This window comes from Cavia porcellus, unplaced genomic scaffold, assembly GCF_034190915.1.
Source record: "Cavia porcellus strain 051 isolate PalLab524CR breed Dunkin Hartley unplaced genomic scaffold, mCavPor4.1 scaffold_7, whole genome shotgun sequence".
Taxonomy (NCBI): domain Eukaryota; kingdom Metazoa; phylum Chordata; class Mammalia; order Rodentia; family Caviidae; genus Cavia; species Cavia porcellus.
In genome coordinates, this window is record NW_026947490.1 from 93,465,866 (window position 1) to 93,484,132 (window position 18,267).

The 18,267-nt window shown below is 41.8% G+C and overlaps 1 protein-coding gene across 2 annotated transcripts in view; it reads right to left on the minus strand.

Moving 5' to 3' along the window:
* The window catches only part of Popdc3 (popeye domain containing 3), a 21,801-nt gene continuing 3,534 nt past the window's right edge, over nucleotides 1–18,267 (minus strand). Inside the window, exons 1-5 of one of the 2 annotated variants that reach the window (XM_003466027.4) lie at nucleotides 5,463–5,570; nucleotides 4,822–4,921; nucleotides 3,674–4,362; nucleotides 2,530–2,638; nucleotides 1–795 (exon numbers count right to left, since the gene is read on the minus strand). In XM_003466027.4, coding sequence (XP_003466075.2) covers nucleotides 514–795; nucleotides 2,530–2,638; nucleotides 3,674–4,158 — 876 coding nt within the window. In that variant the 5' untranslated portion in view covers nucleotides 4,159–4,362; nucleotides 4,822–4,921; nucleotides 5,463–5,570 and the 3' untranslated portion in view covers nucleotides 1–513. Of the gene's footprint in view, nucleotides 796–2,529; nucleotides 2,639–3,673; nucleotides 4,363–4,821; nucleotides 4,922–5,462; nucleotides 5,571–18,267 lie in introns of those variants that run through there. The other variant, XM_063253948.1, reaches the window with a different exon arrangement.

Sequence of the window (18,267 nt, forward strand, 5' to 3'; positions counted from 1 at the left end):
TTAGCGTATTATCTCTCGCATTTATTCTACATTTTAGTCATATCAAGTAACTTCACATGTAAAAATAAATTGCAAGCTACCACAGTTATGCATTGTGTCTTCCTCAGAGGTTGTAGCAAAAAAACTGAGCTCTGGAAATGCTTACAAAAACCCTAACATTCCCCTCTCACGCTGAGAACAAATGCCAAGTCCACCGAGCAGGTATACATCTGAGAAAATCTCAGCAAATATCTGGGAATGGGCGACTTCATCCTCCCAGTTCTGTGGCAGCAAACAGCAAACTGCCCAGCGACTCACCCTCCCCCCAGTTATAACACCAAGAATAGAGGGACAATGTGTAAAATTTATTCGCAAAGCAGAGGTTGGGATGAATAAAGCATCTGGCTTTGGCATCTTGCCGCTCAATCTGATTTATAAAAATACTAGCCATCACAGGCTTCTGTATTTTGCTATATCTTTCAGGGAATGATTAAGAGTCTTTTCATAATAGTAATAAAACTCCTGATTTTGATGTCATTTATTACAATATTGCCTGGAATTCCAAAATGGTTCTGTCAGGGGTGATCTGGGCATTTCTGGACTTGACATGTGATAGTAATTGGGCAATCGAATGTCGTAGTGATACTTTTTCCCAAAATATATCCTATCATTCAAGGCATACAGTTTATCCGCTATGTCGCTGCCAATTAAAACGGAAAACAGACGGGAGATGTAACGGTGCTGAGCGAAGAGCAAATATAATTTCTTTCTCCTCCAGGACACATACCGGCAATCAGTCTCTGCTGTGAGGGTGACCTGAGAAGCAGAAGGCCACATGGAAACGGAGATTAGTAAGCAAGAAAGCCAGCCACGTTTTTTCTGCCCCAAGGTGGAAATGAGTTTCATTTGCTGTCTTTTTTAGATTAAAATCCCACTGAACCAGAATAGAGTGTAACACAGCAACAGAAAAGAAATGACAGTTTATTACTACATATGTAACTTATAATACATATTAAAAATGACATAGCTTTATGACTCCCCATATAATTTGTAATAATCATGACACCGAGGTCCCTGCCGGGACTCCCCTCCCACTGGCCGCACAGGCAGTTTACTGGACGACAGATCCTCCCTCCATTCCCCTCCCCTCCTTCTGTTTCACACCCCGCTTCCCGACCAGTGCTTCCCGGGGTCCAACAAGCTATTTGCACACCAAAAAAGAAATGATTATCACATCATAATATTGTGCCTCTTTCCAGCTTACTTGTTTTTATGTTTGGGTACTTGATATTAAAAACGTAAGTTGGCTAATATTAGAAAAATATATACAAGTCAGTTCTGAGATTTTAGACATTTAATCCTAATTCAGTTTCTTTATTATAAAATAGAATTTATATGTCTATTTTGCATCTATCTATGAATTTGTATCTGTGAATGTATATATGTGCATTAATTCATAGGAAAACAGTTTAGCATGCCAAACAGAACCTACTGAAACAATTATCTTTCAAAATTAGATATGACAGCACAGTAGTAACATCAGTGTAGCATTCTATTGCTAGAGAATAACAGAGCTAGGAGTGGTGGTGCACACCTGTAATCCCAGCACTCAGAAAGCTGAGGCAAGAGGATCTCCTCCAGTTCAAGGCTGCTCTGACTGCACAGTGAGTTCAAGGCCAGCCTGAACTATCTAGCAAGACCCTGTCTCAAAAAAAAAAGGAAAAAAAAAAAAGGAAAAAAAGAAAAATAAAATAAGAGTAAAGGAGAGAACTGAAATACATCATTATATTAAATATAAAAATCATACATTTTGTAGTAAGTGTAGTTTTTTGTTCTGGTATTTTCTAAACCTCCATATTAGCAGTGTTTAATTTATAGCCAAATATCAGTGATAATATTTTAATTCAATATATCATTACACAAAAAAGAGCTAAATGATATTTACCACAGGTTCTTTCTTAATGCATAAGAGGTATGATCAAAAATAAGGTGACATTTAAATTTCAAAATATTTTAATTTTTGTTTAACAGATCGTGAGAGATAGGCATGTAGATTCAGTCTACTGAATGTAAAACTGAAGGAGAAAAGCTAGTCAATTACTTTCAATTTAATCTAAATAATTAATAACTTTGCTACAAAAAAAATTTATTATAGTCTTCAGTTGTGCTGTCCTGGTTTCCCTGATACTTGAATCCATTCGATTCATGAGTTTATCGCTCATGGACATTCATTTTGACTTTGGGGAAGAGCCACAGGTAGGAGAGTATTTTCAGGGGCCTGAGTGGCAATGAGTCTTTTAATGTAATACATCTGAAAAATTTAAACGTTCACTGTATATTTTGGTCATGGCACAATATTTGTTTTCCTTACTGTAGACTCTAAAAAATGGCATTATTCTAAAGGAGTCAAACACAATTTGCCAGTCATGTACGTTTCTAAGTACACCCCAAAGTTAAATGTAAATTACTCTGCTGTTATCTGCAGATCTACTTGTCTGTTTATGGGTTAGCAGGAGGCGGCATCAACTGGGGGATCCAGTTATTTCTCACCTGAAAAATGCCTTCTTCCGTGGGTCTCAGTGAATCCCACTCAGGAGAATCCAAAAACTGGAAGGGGAAAATGTAGTGCAGAAATTCACCATCGACCGTCACTCTGATCCTATCAAAATACAAGAACAGCATTCATGAAGGAGAGAGAGCACACGATGGGGTGGGGTCATGGGAAGGGAAGCGTCCTGCAGGTCTCTCATGGCCTTTCTGCCCTTTAGAATTTTGAAAGGCGAAATATTACATTCATACCTGACAGTAAGTGGCACAACACCCCATGAGATTCACAGCCCTCACAGAGGAATCCGCACTATTCAGTGAAACTCACCAGAAAATTCAAGTCGTGCATTTATGACATGTGTCCACTTATATTATACTTCTATAAAAGTTTTAATGCATTCAGTCAAGACTTTTAAATTAAGTAAGAGAACATTTAAGACCATACAGGAGATCTGCTATGTAAACTAGAGATTTAATTTCTAAAAAACATGAATATATTGTTTCCTCATATATACAAATATTCATTCTGGAGGGTCTCCTTCCTACTTCCAATAAATGGACAAATGCTAAAACATACTAAATACCTTGATAATTATAACATTGAAAGTTCTGATACAAGGATGCCCTATACAAGCCGTCTATTTAAAATAGTCTGCATAGCCGAACATGGTTGCACACTCTCATAATCCCAGCAGGAGGAAAGCTGAGGCAGGAGGATCACTGCAAGTCTGAGACCAGCCTGGGCTACAAAATGAGCCCAAGGCCAGGCTGAACTGCACAGCAAGACCCTGTCTCAAAAAGACATTAAATAACTAAATAAAATACTCTGCATATCAGCCTAAGTATCTTTTTAATTGAAGCTAGCATCATACTTTTCTTGACTTTCAGTGATTAGCTGTCATATCCAGATAAATTCATACTTTCAAGTTCCACATCATTTAATTTCTAAGACAAAAAAAGTAAGGCTTGAAATTACTTTCTACTTCAAGTAAATAATTTTATACTCTAAATTCATGATATCTGTCTCAGAGACTTTCCCAAGGGTACAAATGCCACCCAGGAACGTGCTCTACTTAGACGGGGGCCTAGTAAAGAAACACAGAGAATTAAGTGGAGGCAAGACACCGTAAGCGCCAGGGGTACGGACCTTCCTGAGATGAGCAGGGAGAGCTTATCAATGGAGGTTTTGCCCTGCATGGCGTAACAGTGCTCCCTTTCCAGGGTGACCACTTCAGAGCTCAGAGCAATCGTTCTGAAGACTGGCAAAGAGATCCCCAGGGGCTGGAAAAGGGCGCTGTACAGCACCTGGAATTCTCGGGCAAAGGTTATGCTGTGAACTTGATATGCAATATGAACAAACTGCATGAAGCAGATGACAAACAGTACAAAATTCCAGGAAAATATGTCAGCGGCACAGATATCCACCCATGCCCACACTGCAGAGCACAGGAAACCCAGTCCCAGCAAACTGAAGACATACAGGAGCCCGAAGAATCCACTGCCACCCATGAGACCCACTACGAATAAAATACTAGCAAGATGGTAAATGGCTCCTTCTGCCGCTGGCTTCCAGGCTGTGCACACCGGGTGCTCATCGAGTAGGTTCCTCCATAAGCTTGAATTCCTTTCCATGGCTGTGCTACCGTGTGTTCGTCTTCCAATGACTTCAGATGTTACTTTAGAAGCAAGTAATTAAGGCTTTTGCTTTCCATTGCCAGTTTCGCCCCAAAGATTCAGTGGGTAGGAGTCTTGAAAAACTAAGAATTCCACGCTAGTTTCAAGTTCATTCATCCAGGCTCCCAATTTAGACCTAGTCCACAAATATTCTGCTATTTCCTGTGCAAGAGACAAAAAGGATAAATGATCCAATCAAACCAAAATAGTAAGAACGACTATTTCATGAATCAACAGCTCGCTTATGCAAAATGACCTCCTATTTTCTATGGAGTGAGAATATTTTAAGTACCAGTGCTGCTGAGTGTTAATTAAATTTCTATCCTAGAAACGCATTTTATTAGGATTAGCTAACTACCTATTTTTCAGGGTAGCTCAGCACTCCGTAACCAGCTGGCCTCTATGACAGTGTTCCGTGTCCCAGACCCACTTGGAAAGTCACTGAAACGGCAGCTTCACGCCCAGTGCAGATCCAAGCATCTGAATTTCCAACGAGTTCCTCCTGATCCCTGAGGGATGAGTCTATAAGCTTCCATGGCCTAACTGAGAGCAACTAGCTGAAGCCATGTTTTCACGCTGTACACACAAAGCCTTGAGGCTCAGCGAGACCGAGTCACTTACATGAGGCACACAGTGGCCAGTCACAGAGTGACGTTTTGTACTTGGCGCTTCTGAGCTGCATCTCAACGTGAAAGATGTTTTAAACTCAGTAGTCGAAGCTCTAATAAGTCAACAAATGTAAGCATCACATAAGTCAGAGTCAGACTTCAAAGACACATGATATACTAGGGGGTGTCTAATAGAGTTAAAAGACTTGAAAAATAAATAGAACATAATTTTGCAGCATTAGTAATTATTCCAGGCTAAAGGTTACATCCTTATAACTAAATGCTAATCAGCTACTCAGAAAGGTATTTAATCCAGGGTCAAAAAGGTTACTGACGCCTCCTCTGCACATGGCTCTCTGCCCTTTCAGCCACACGGTAAAAAGGCTCACACGCGATCTGAGTCAGGAGAGAAAAAGCCCTGACCACAGAGCTGCAGGACACACGTAGCATTTACCACCGCCCTTCCTAACAGTGAAAGGTTACACTGAAAAGGCTCATTAAGTTTACTTTTTAAAACCACAGTAACCTTCAAAAACCTTGAATTCGCATGCTATATTTAGTATTTTATTTGGACACAGCTTATTCCCCGAACACCTGTTAATAAAGTATTGGATATCATAGATCCTGTCTCATTGAAATAAAAACAGTACCCACACAGAGGTGAAAATGAGCTGGCTGAATTAAAAGAGGCACAATGAAATCACTCATCGAACTAGAAATGAAGCTGCGGCCATGGAAGCTTCTGGCTTTTCTTCTTGGGTGGTGATTCTTTTTTTCCATCAAGAAATGACCATAAGAACACCGACGAGATGATCAGAATGAAAAGGAAGACGGAAAGAGAGGAGAAAAAAATTACTTAGCCCCACCACTTACAGTCACACTGGTGTTTGTACGTTTCCAAATACATTTCAAGTATTACGCAGATCTCTGATTATCCTCTTGCCCCCCCGCCTGAGAAATATTGAGATTCAGCGCAGACTGATATCCTGCGCATGCTCCATTTTTGCTCTCCTAAACAAATACAAAGTCCTACACTATCAGATTGTCACAACAAAGAAAAAAATTTAAAATGCCACGAGTAGTAAGGATGATGAAATGCCAATCTGCAAATGTCAGTCACCCTGCTGTTTACTTTTAAAAGCAGCATAATTTAAAATCAGTCAGTTCTTGCGATCCTGTACAGAGGCAATATTCAAAAGAATTGCTAGTAGAGCTCTGAACTTTGGTTTGAACTTATTTAAAAATTTATAATCCTCAGTAAAATGTTAAAATGCAGTTAATAGGCAAAACATTTGTGGGAATTCGGAAGGGAACTTAGGGCATCTTGGCCTCTTAGGACTCTTGATCAGCGGGACACACGGGGCCCTGCGTTCCTGAAGATGTAGGAGAAGCTGGCTTGCGGCTGGGCCCTTCCCAGTCTGCTTGTGACTCTTTAAGCTGCCACCAAACGGTCTTTCTGTCCTTAACACTGTACAGCTCCAGCGTGCTGACTTGCCCTGATCATATTACTCCACACCCGGCCCTTCTGCACTTGGTGTATTTTTATTCCATCACCAAAACAAACGTACTTTATTAGAAGAGGGAGAACTGACAGGGGCAGGTGAGGGGCACGCGCAGTCCTCCGGCAAGTGCCAGCGGCGCTGTAGGGATGGTGAAGATGATTCATCCACCAACTGCCCGCCTGAAGGCCCTTCAGGCCTTAAGTCACGTTTGTGTGTAAATATGTGCTGAAATGCCACAGGGGCACAACGCCTCTCTTCCCACAGCAATAAAGCTGATCTTCCTGCAAAAGAAGTTAGCAGAATGAGCTCCAAATGGTGGAGACAAAATTCAGTGCAAACTGAAACATCGGCTTCCAGACCACGCTGGCTTTTTTCTCTTTTTAAATTGTAAGACTGTGAGTTAGAAAGTAACAGAAAATGTAAAAGAAGACACAAACATGTTCAGTGAAAAGCAATATAATTAATTGATGGCTAGCTCAGAAACTACACTTATGTGCTCAGAACCTTTATGGTCATCGCCTCACTGTCCCTACGCATCACCCACAGGAAGCAGAATCTAAGTCATCACGCTCAGCTTGCAAATGAGAAAAGCCGGATGCAGGTAGTGAAGTCCCTGGACTGAGGTGAATTGATACAAGTCGCATCCAGCTGATTGGAAGCTCTGGTCCCTCTGCCCAGCCTCAGCCCTCGCCAGCGCTGGGCAAGGCTGCCCTCAATGCTGTAACCAAGCTGTCGGAGTCTCCTGGGAAAGCCACGTAGGCTCTTCCTTCAGGACTGGTGTACCAGGAAAATACAAATCTCAGCAGCAGGTATTTAAAAGCTGCTCTACCTCCTTGTACTGCTCCATGCATAAGACTTAGAATACAGCAGGAGGCAGCCACTCTGGAGATAATTTGCTATATTACTGTTTAACATGGATGGATTCCTCTCTTGGATGCTGAAATTCTAAAGAGCAGTAAGGGCGTGAAGACAGATGACCCTGTGTGTCCGACCCTGGCACTCAGTGAATGCTGGCTGAGTGAACATGGGGATTGAACTGTAATAAGCACTCTGCCTTCCCCAGCCCCCTACCGCCCATGTGGGAGGCACTAACATCTTTTGTCCCTCGGGGCACAGAAGTGAGGTGAATCCCTACCTCTGAGATATTTCAGCACATACACACTGAGAACTTGGGGAATCATTTTTTTTCAAAATGTTTGGCATAACCCCAAATGTACAGAGGAATCTTTTTGTCTGCTTACAACCTTGAGCTTCTTAAGAGCAGTTTAATTACTGCTTTGATGAAAAACAACAACTTCGATAGCCACTGGTATCCAGTTAGTTTTGGTTGCTAGGCAACCCACCAGCTCAAAATTCCATCAATATTCTAGTCATTAATTAGAATCAGATCCCAACTTCAGTACGTGTTCCATATGCTAAGTCCCCATCTTCTAAAGTGCTGTTCTCTACTTATCATCAAGGTGGTCCGTTTACTCATCCAGTACATGCCAGGCGTATTTTAAAAATTATCTCATGTAACAGCTCCGAGACAAAGGTACTATCACCTACATTTTATGAATGAGAAAACTGAAATTCAGAGAAAGTAAAGAATTTGTTTTGCTTAGAATAGGACTGCGAAATCAGCCATGTATCTATTCCCCAAAGATCACAATCTATACCATATTATCCTGCTCCCACTACACAGTACAACATGGATTCAGTGACTGCATAGACCTTGGTGTCTTTGGTGTTACCTAGATGAACATGGATAGTTTACTCAAACCAGTAAAATACACGAATAGTACTGCTGTGCTTGTTGCATGAATGTTCCAGAGCTGGACCATCGGGAGAGTGTATAAAAATCCTTCTTTACCCCAGATAATTACACCGGAAGCCAGACGTGAATAGGACCCATTCTGGCTGCTATCAATGTTTAAATTGTGAATTCTAAATTCAGTCTTGCCAGAGTGACCTCTTACATTACTCTCCCCTGTCCATCCCATGTTCGGACCTACCGTTGCTGGTAGACATAGACCAATAACCAACCCCCTACCTTCACTTTCCAGAGGTCAGAGAGCCAGCCTCTGGAAGCCCACAGTGCTTCTGTGTCCTAAATGAGTGAATACAATGGTCATCCGATGTCCTCAAATCATTTTACATCCAAATTAACTTGGACCTTCTCAGACCTCCCTTGGAATAGCCAGCCCGACTCTCTGGGACAGGACCCAGAAGGACCTTCTCTAAGCCCCCAGCCGATTCTCATGCCCCCTGAACTTGAGAGCCCTTATTATGTGTTGGTACTGAACGATTTCTGATTCACCCTCGCTTATCCGTAGGACCTCAGCTCTGTCCGCTCCTAGTCGGCTCTAATGTATGCTGATTTTCTGTGTGGGGCTCCTGGTTCCCGTTGTTGGTTGGAGGAAAGTGGTGCTAGCTCACTGCTCTGTCTTCTGGGCTAGATAACTTGCATTCCTGCCTTCGGAAAGGGGCCTAGTCTTAGCTGTGCCCCTCAATAGCTGGTTGACTGTAACTTTCCTAGAACTGGTAAATGAAAGAAGATATTAACCTCTAAAATAGTGAGTCTTTATTACAGGGGGTAGCTTATTCCAAAAATGGGTCAAAATACAGAGCCAAGTAGCAAAGCTGACCTCGGGTCTTGACAGCAGGTTTATGCCTGAAGTGCGATTCAAACACTGTTACCTAATTTGCCTATTACGTGGCCCGAGTGCTGGCCTTTTTTTCCCCACAAACACTTCCCAGGGATTCTGATGTGCAAGAAGGCTTAAGAATCATGAATGAGGCTCAGGAAGCAGCCAGCGCCAGAACACCTGCCCTGCATGTATTTGATTCCCGGCACCACAAAAACGAAGCAAAAACCTCTTTAAAAAGAAAAGAGAAAGAGAGGAAGAAAGAACGAATGAACAATGAACTACAAAAACACTGAAGAGTAAAGGATCTGGACATTAATCCTTCTTTTTAAGGATTTGGAAAGGCATGTTTTCCCCTTGTGCACTGTGGTAACTTGGAACTTCAATGTCCCCCAAATGCGCACGAGTTAAAGGCTTGGTCCCAGGTGGGTGACCATTGACCCTGGGGACCCTGGCCCCTTCCTCCTTTCTCTCCCACTGTCACATGGAGCGGCTCTGATTGTCAGCGTGCTCGTTTCCAGGACGCAATGCCTTGCCAAGGGGTCAGGGCAACGCAACTGTGAACTGACGTCTCCAAATGAGAGCAAAAATCCACCCTTCCCCTTCCCAAGATGCTTTATCTTGGGCAAACACATAGGCTCCCATTTCCCTTCCTCTTCCTCACACGCAACTCTCCAAAGGGCTCAAGTTTTGTAACTATTTTGTAGAAGATAGATTGACAGACACTTTCTAGACTGTGAGTCTTAATGGTCTTTGTTATGTGGCATCACAATTTTTTTTGAGTTGAGATACACATTTTTTGGTGTTTCTGTTTTTGTTTTTGTACTAACAGTTGAATCCAGGGCCTTCACACTAAACTACATGCCCACCCCTCCAGCTTTTTAATTTTTCACATTTTGAGTGTCTCACAGAGTTGCTAAGTTGCCCAAGATAAGTTCAAATTTGTGATCCTCCTGCCTCTGCTTCCAGAGTGCTAGGATTACAGGTGTCCAACATCCCGCTCAATTTATTCAACAACAAAAAACATACATATGTACATACCTACATACTACGTATTTGAAATGCTTCTCTTCTAAAATGGAACTAGAGTGGGTCTCTAATCAATATTCACTAACTGATAAAGATAATGAGTCTTGGATTTTAAAACCCAGTGGTTGGAACACAGTTTTGGTACCAACAGGTTAATGTATCAGGAAGCCCAAGTGTAGTATGATCAATACATGAATCAATCTTTAGGTGTTAGATTAGTAAAAAAGAACATGTTGCTTGGGGAGAAAGTAAAGAGTCTACTGAGACAGAGGAAGAGAGAAGGGCTGAAGGCATTTTGGAAATTATACAAGATCTAGAAGTGAGGAAAGAAATCAGAGAAACAGGGAATTCAGCCATGCTTAATTAGATGTTCTTGGTCTACCAGGACTCACAGAAGAAGGGGGAAGATGGAGAGGGATTTAACAATTACACACACACACACACACACACACACACACGCACACGCACACGCACGCACACCACTGCTGACTAAAACTTGAGTTGTGAAGGAGCGGCTGCACACTGAACTTCCGAGCTGTGCAGCCCATCGCGTAGCTGTCAGCCACGTGCTGCTGCCCGCCAGGTAGCTGTCTGAACAGAGATGAGCGGCCCACCATGAATTTCAAAGACAGTACGGAAGTAAAGGACATGTCATCAACCATTTTTATGTTGGCTACATTTGGCGATAGTGACTTAAATAAAACCCGTATTAAAGCTATTTTCACTGGCTCTTACTTAAAAAAAAAAAGGTTGCTCCTGGAAAATTTAAATTATGCATGTGGTTGGCATTTTATTTCTGTTGGACACTGCTGGTTTAGAACCTCCAGTAAGAGCGGAAATGAAAAGACTTGGCATGAAGTACAAATGTGTATAATGCATACAAAATATGTATCATACATAAATGAATAAATATGGAAGAATTATCCAAGATTATAAACAGAGTTGATGTAATGACGTTGGCTACAATATTCATGTGCCATAATCATAAAGGCATGGATGTCACCATCTGGCTTCTGCTACAGGGGTGGCCAGCTCCTTACAGTGCCTGGCACCTGTACCCCACCAAGGAAAGCATAGTTTTTCTTTTTGCCTTAGAAGATTTCTAGTTTCCTGAGCAATTATATTAATTGATCTAATTTTCTCATCTCATGTGACGATATCTCATAGGGTACACTGGAAATCCCAGGCAATTTCATAATTTTTATGTAGGAAACTATACTGTATTCTTCTGGGCTTCAGAGGGCCCGGAATTTGATTTCATATGCTTTCAGATGTTGCACAGAGTGTCTTCGTGTACCTGTAAGCTGGAGCTTGCCTTTGACTCCTTATCCGGGAGAGTTTGAAGTCTCCTTGAGATGTTTGGAAAGCAAGCCTGCAGGCTCTGCTGACCTTTTCTGATTTTCCAGTCTTGGCTGAAGTCATGTTTATTTATTTGTAACCAATGCCCTCAACCCCCTAACACACCACCAGGTAAAATTCCCTCTCCTTTAGGGTGAGCACAACTCCTGTGTGGATTAGGATGCTCCCTTAATTGGGTAGCGAGATCCTGCAAACTGGGGAACAGTGCTCCCCGTGACTGTTAAGTTGCATAGGACCCCAACACAGGATGGAGAGGGCTTAGGAGTCAGGCATTGGTACCACAGGCCAAGGAAGGCAACTGGCCACCCAGGGCGTGAACCGCTCAGGGATTGCCACAGACAACACCCGAGGGCTCAGAAGAGGACCCCACACTCCAAAGGAGAACTGCAGGTCTGCACCCAGTCTGCAGGCTGGTGAGGCCTCCAGCAGCGGATCCTGTTCAACACTCTTTGTTCCTGACCCACAGAAACTAAGGTAATAAATTTGTATTGTTTTAAGCCAGTAAGTTTGTGGTAACTTTTTACACAACAACAGAGCTAATCATACACACAGAATTATGACGACTGACTATACTTGAGGTTTTTTACTGTGCTAATGGTCTATGTTTGAGATAGGCTTAGAATATAGGTCTATGCGACAGCAGACTCTAGCATAGATTTAAATCAAGAAAATCACTTGAGAATGGTCTGTAAGGAACATCTCGAAAGTCAGACACCGGAAGAGGTCTTGGGGTTGTTTAAATGACTGTGGCTCCCCGAAAGCACTTCAGAGGTAAATTTTCCCCCTCATGGAGCAAGGCAGCCCCAACACTGTTAAGCCCTTGAATTCAAGCACGACTTCCCATTCCTAGTTACAACATCCACGTGCCAGTCCCCAGAACTCCTGGAACTCTGTGTTTCTTGGTTGACTTTCTTGTCAGTTCTCTGTAAAATTCAGCCATACAGATGGGCAAACACTCGACATTTCAGACACATGCTGAGACTGACCCTCAAAATACAGCCCATGAAACAGGCTTAAAACAAACAGCTGTGCAATTCTCCGAATTGTGTGACTTCCTCAAGGTAAAATGAGGTGACTGATGAGAAATTAGCATGCTATCTGGCGGCCACCTTCTCATTCATATGCTCTGCCAGCCTCTAGCACAGTAGTGGCAAGCCGATAGCATGTGGACTACTGTGGTTCTCTTTTAAGACAAAAGATGTGATTGTAGAGTTGTTTTTCTGAACTAAAACCTCAGCATTTAGGTTCATTTGCAGTGCTGGCATTCTTTGATAAGTAAGTGGGTTTGAGGTTGCGTTTGGCACTTGGTCTCTAAAAGGTTTGCCATCACAGCCCGAGCACTTACTGAGTACTTAACCTGTACTGGGAACATCACTGAAGATCGTAAAATCGTATGTCCTCTAACCCTCATTATTTTTTGAAGTAGGTAGTTTTATTGTTCCCAATTTACAGATGGAAAAACCGAGAGGTTAAAAAGATTACACAGATGAAAAGCAGATTTAGTCTCTCAGCCAGCATGACATGCGGCTTCACACACAACTGTGTCTAAATACACAGAATCCTGGAACAATTCAACAACATTCTTGTTGTCTCCCTTCAGTTTTAGATTCAAGTAACTGAAATGTCTTCTAATGTGTTCTTAAAAAGCAGACTCTTAAAATCCTAGGAGTTTGCTTTTTCTCCTCTGTAGTACTGGGGACTGAATACAGGGAGCACTGAGCTATATCCCTAGGCCTTTCATTTCTTTTTAAATTTTCTTCTCTTTCTTTCTTTTTTTTTTTGTGGTACCAGGGATGGAACTCATGACCATACGCTTGCACGACAGGCACTTATGCCACTGAGCTAAATCTCCAGCCCATCTTTTTTAATTTTTAGCAGGGCAACCTAGGATGACCAGGCTGACCTTGAACTTGTAATTCTCCTCCTGCAGCTCCCAAGCAGCTGGATTACTGGCATGTGCTGCCACCCCAGGCTGAATTTACAGTGTTTTGAGACACAGGGGAAGGGAGGATGGGCCCAACAGCTGAATCACCCAAGTTGTTCCAAAAACCATTCGATTGGAATCAGCAGCAGTAAACCTCCCCTCCTCAAGCCCACCACTGAACGTAAGTAATTGCCAGGCTCTCTCCGAGTTTTCCTGGCTTCTCCACATCCTGAAAATGGTTACAAGTGCAAGCAGAAAGCCGCTATCTTTTTAGCAGCTGCAATTCCTGACTTCCCAATGAAGGACAGAAGATAAGCAGTCATGTGAAAGTCTATTTTTCAGCACACTCAACAGCAGACGACTGCATTTCCCATTACTCTGAGTGACCTATGTGCAGCAAATGCACTCACCTTTTCTATGTTTTAGTCAGGTTCTCAGGCATTTCTCTGGCAAACAGCTCTAATGAGACCCCATGCGCTAATTGGCTACACTCTTCTCCTTTCTTCTGGCTAAAGAGTCAGGTGGACCGCATACCCGGGTCCGGAGAGTCACCGGTGGCCTACAGTCACAATTAGACTCATTTAGTTCAGGAAATGATAGGTATTGTGCGTATTGTCCCAATAACATGACACTTAGCACTTCTATGTTACTTTTAATTAACTACAGTGTGTTCTTCTGTGACACAGATCCTGTGTGTCCCTAAAAAAGTCACTGCACAAACTGTGCAATAAAACTATTGGGTTTACGAGAAACACTGGGCTAGAGATACAACATTTAAAATCTTCGCCTGTAGCACCTCTTTTAAAAGAAGTAAAAACCAACTGCACCGCGTTAAATACGTTAAACGGCTGTAAACCCACAAATGCAGTACTGAACCTTTAAAAAGACTCTCTGGGGGCTGGAGATTTAGCTCAGCAGCATACGCGCCTGCCTTGCAAGCAGGCGGTCGTGAGTTCGCTGTCTTTTTTTTTTTAATATTTTAATGGTACCGAGGATCAAACTCACGACCACCTGCTTGCAGGGCAGGTGCTTATGCCACTGAGCTAAATCCCCAGCCCCAAAACATGCTGTCTTTCACAGTCTTAAACCTGGGAGCATTTATTTTCTAGCCTTGAAAGATAGGTGCCTGGAGATACGCATTTCTAATACACATCTGTCTCATCAAAACTGGAATTGTGTGTCTTCTTCGACTGACTTCTCCGTCCCACGCTGGAAATTCTTTGGTTTGAGTTCACCAGAATTTGCAACTAGTGATGTTCAAAACCATCCAACCAGCCATGGATGGGGCTGAAAGGAGCACTCGTATGGTGTGGGACAATTTCCTTTGGCAGGGTTTGGATAGAACCTTTGCAGGGTTCTTTTTCACGGTGGGAAACACTGTTCATGATTTAGTCTTAGCCCACACACCCAGGAATATCTCCATGTCTTCTATTTCTTTAAAACGCGTTGTTAGCTCCTGCTTTCTCCTGACCACAGGCTAACTTTATTTTTGCAGTCCTGCCTCTCATGCTCTGCAATGTGGATTAGTCCCTTATTTCTGCTGCTCGGGAGATACCACCATCTCCCCTGATTCTTTCAACTTTCAATATTTGCGGCTTCTTTTCAATGTTAATGCTTTCCTTTTGCCTGCACTTTCTAAAAAAAATCAGCGTTTAGATATGCTGGGGATGTTTAATGAGAGTGTTTTTATACAGAAAAGGTCACAAGTGTGGAAGACAGCAAAATATGAACTTGGAAGATAAGACACGGTGAACCATGCCTCAGTGGTAGATGTCTGAGACGCGTGTGACTGGCATTTTGTCTGTTCCTACCTGGCTCGGCTCAGCTGCTCACACTGTACTGTGCTGCCCTGTCTTTTCAGGGGGAAGCAAATGACAGCTGCATTCTGCCTGAACTGTTCCCTACTATCTCACTTGTGCTGGAACACACTTCATTTCAAAGCATCCACCACAGCATGACTGACCACATCGTGCTCAGAGAGCCATGAAACAACGCAGCAGTCCAAATCCCCGTCCTCTGGGAGCTTGCCGTTGAGGGAAACTCAGAATGTCAACACTATGTATGCCCAGTTTCCAAATTATGAGATCTATTTTATTAGTGAAAGTATACTTAAAATAAAAGTAAACTGCTCAAAAATCATTCAGTCAGTTGTTACACACTAAATTTTAAACAAATGCTGCATTTCAAAAGACAGTCTAAAAATCTTAAAAATCAAAAAGCAAATGAAGTTGCTTTTTTTAAGAGTTTCTATCAAAGATCAACAAAACTACCCAAATTCTCAACCATCATATGTGCCAATTGAGAAGTATGTTAAATACTGGTTTTTGCACAGCAAAGATTAATAAGTCTATCTGGGGATAAACTAATCTATATGTAGTATTTTTCTTTCTAACTCCTGAGCAACAAAACTAATCATTCCTAAAGGATATACTAAAATTCCTGTGCTTACCACCAAAAAACACTCATTTTCTTATAAATTTAAATATAAAGAGGAAAGTTAGCCAAAACTGAAACAAATTCACTGTTTCACTAGATAGTAAGATTCATCCTTTAATTATTATTTTATTTTTTTTACTGGGGATTGAACTCATGACCTTGTGCTGGCCAGGCAGGTGCTTCTGCCACTGAGCTAAATCCCTGGCCCATAAATTTATGAAAATATTTTATCAGCACATTGACCTTTTCATTTCTTGCTGTGTTGATGTCATTGCACATATTAATGGTGAAATTTAATATATCTGTCAAAAATACCTGCTACTATACAGCAATAGTTTTAAAAGTTTGTTTTAAAATCATAGTTCCATAAAAATTTTGACAAATATTAATACTTTGGTCAATCTTGTTTATCATTAGATTTCTTTAGTTACACAAAAATCAGTCCTGGGTATTGGATGATAATAATACCTATGGATGTGGAAATTAGAACTTTATATTTAAATGTGAGTCTCAGGCTACGATCAAAGAGCAGGACAGCATGACTCAGTAACAGTACTGAAATAGACAGAAAAGAACCTGGACTGTATTCCTGGAGCTGGCATTCAACTTCCCTGGGCCTCAGTTTATTTCCTTGAAACATAAGGAGTCGTCTGTGTGTTCCTTGCCAGGGGACACACTAATGGCTCCTGCAGAAACCAGTCAGCCAACAGAAATGAGTGAAAGAGGGCCAGAGGAAACCACCTCACTACGCGTGCCCAGCGTGCCCACCGAGGCGCAGCCCTCCTAAGCTCCAGCTAGTGAGGAAGCCCAGGGTTTTCAGATCACCTGGTTGTTCAAGATAAGGCAGAAATCTAGGTTTTATGAGACTCTCCTGATTTTGAACTGTAGGTAAATAACATGTTTACAAACACTTAAGGGCCAGGATTATACAGGCAAGACTTCAAGGCCAGATCTGGCTACCAGCTGCTGATCGGCAGGCTTGAGAACTCAGAGCTCCTAAATCCCTAGTAGGAGAAATGAATCTAGACTAAATCAACTCCATTTACGCCTTTTTATGGTTATTGTCAGGATTAGCCTCCCCCACAGCGAAGTCAGAATTCTTAGGGAAACCTCCTTTCCTATCTTAACAAGTACTGGGCAAAGACGCTCCACCAGATGAAGAGTTTCCAAAAGTTACCAAGATTTCATTTAAGCTTGAACACAAAGAACAGAAAACAAAACACAAGCTACAATGCCAAACAGACGGTTTAAACACGTTTGCATTTATCTCTTGTCTGCTGCCAGATGAAATTTCTTTTTATACCAGAGGAAACACCACATTATCTATCATTCATGCGCTGTGGCTTCCAGAAGGCTTCTAATGTAACATGTGTTCCCACCGTGATTTGTAACACCTTTCCTCCCCATCCTGAATGGAAAGGGAAACTCAGTAAGGAGTAACAACAAACATCTGCTGAGTAGGAACTAAGCCAAAACCCGTATGATGGACTCTATACTATTTCACAGCCCTAACAGTACTGGGGGCAGGAAAGAGAGGTGGTTAGTTTCCTATTTTTCAAGCCAGGAAACCTCTTGGTGAAACATGTGGCCAATTTAGAACCCTGATATGCTCATTCCTGATCTGTAATTGTTTATACCATGCCAGGTTTTCATTTGTAAATGAGTTACATTTTTAATCATTTAAAATGTGAATACAGAAAGAGCAGTAAGAAATTAAGACAGAACATAATTGACATGCAGGGCAAAAAACATCATAAGAATTGTTGATGTCTTTGAAGGACAGATTGCAATATGGATGGAAGCTTTCATCATGGGGAAAAAAATCATCCTAAAATTAGGGACAGATTACTCCAATACAAAGCGTGTACAACTCCCATGAAAAGACTGATACAGAACCCAGCTATGAAATAGCCTAGCTGAGTTCCTGAACCTCAAAAATAGAAAAAAAAAAATACTTTAGCAGTCCAGGCAGAAAAAGTCAGCCAGGTACATGTGGAAAACTTTGGAAGCTGATGTCAGATTCTGCAGTCACAATAGATGCCACAGAGTTACGCAGGAAGAGCTACTTGATTCTGAGGTAACAAACCATGGCTCAAAAATGTCACAACAGGCCAAGTGGTAATCCAACATGGGAATAAAAGATGGAAATGCTAAACACGAAAAGGCCATGAAAAGACACACAGACCAACCCCTTCTTGGAAATACACACACACACACCTCATCATGACAAAATGTCAAAGAATGAATCAAAATTTTAAAGTTGCTATTTGAGATTAACAATGATTCTATTTGGTTATGAAAGAAAGACTACTGTAATATACAAGATGAAATTTATAAAACAACGCCAGTGTTTGATATCTCACATCAAAAATAAAAAGCTGACTCTATAGGAGGTATACAATAAATGCGCCAATGCCTTTTCACTTCTAACAGGCAGCCACTGCCTGCCTAAATTAATACATGCACATTTAAACACTCTGACCTTGGAATGTACCCAGAGATCTTTTAATTTGGCAGATTTGCTCAGGACCTATTATCTCTCAAGATGTAGAAACACTGACGTTAAATTCAGTGATTCCTTC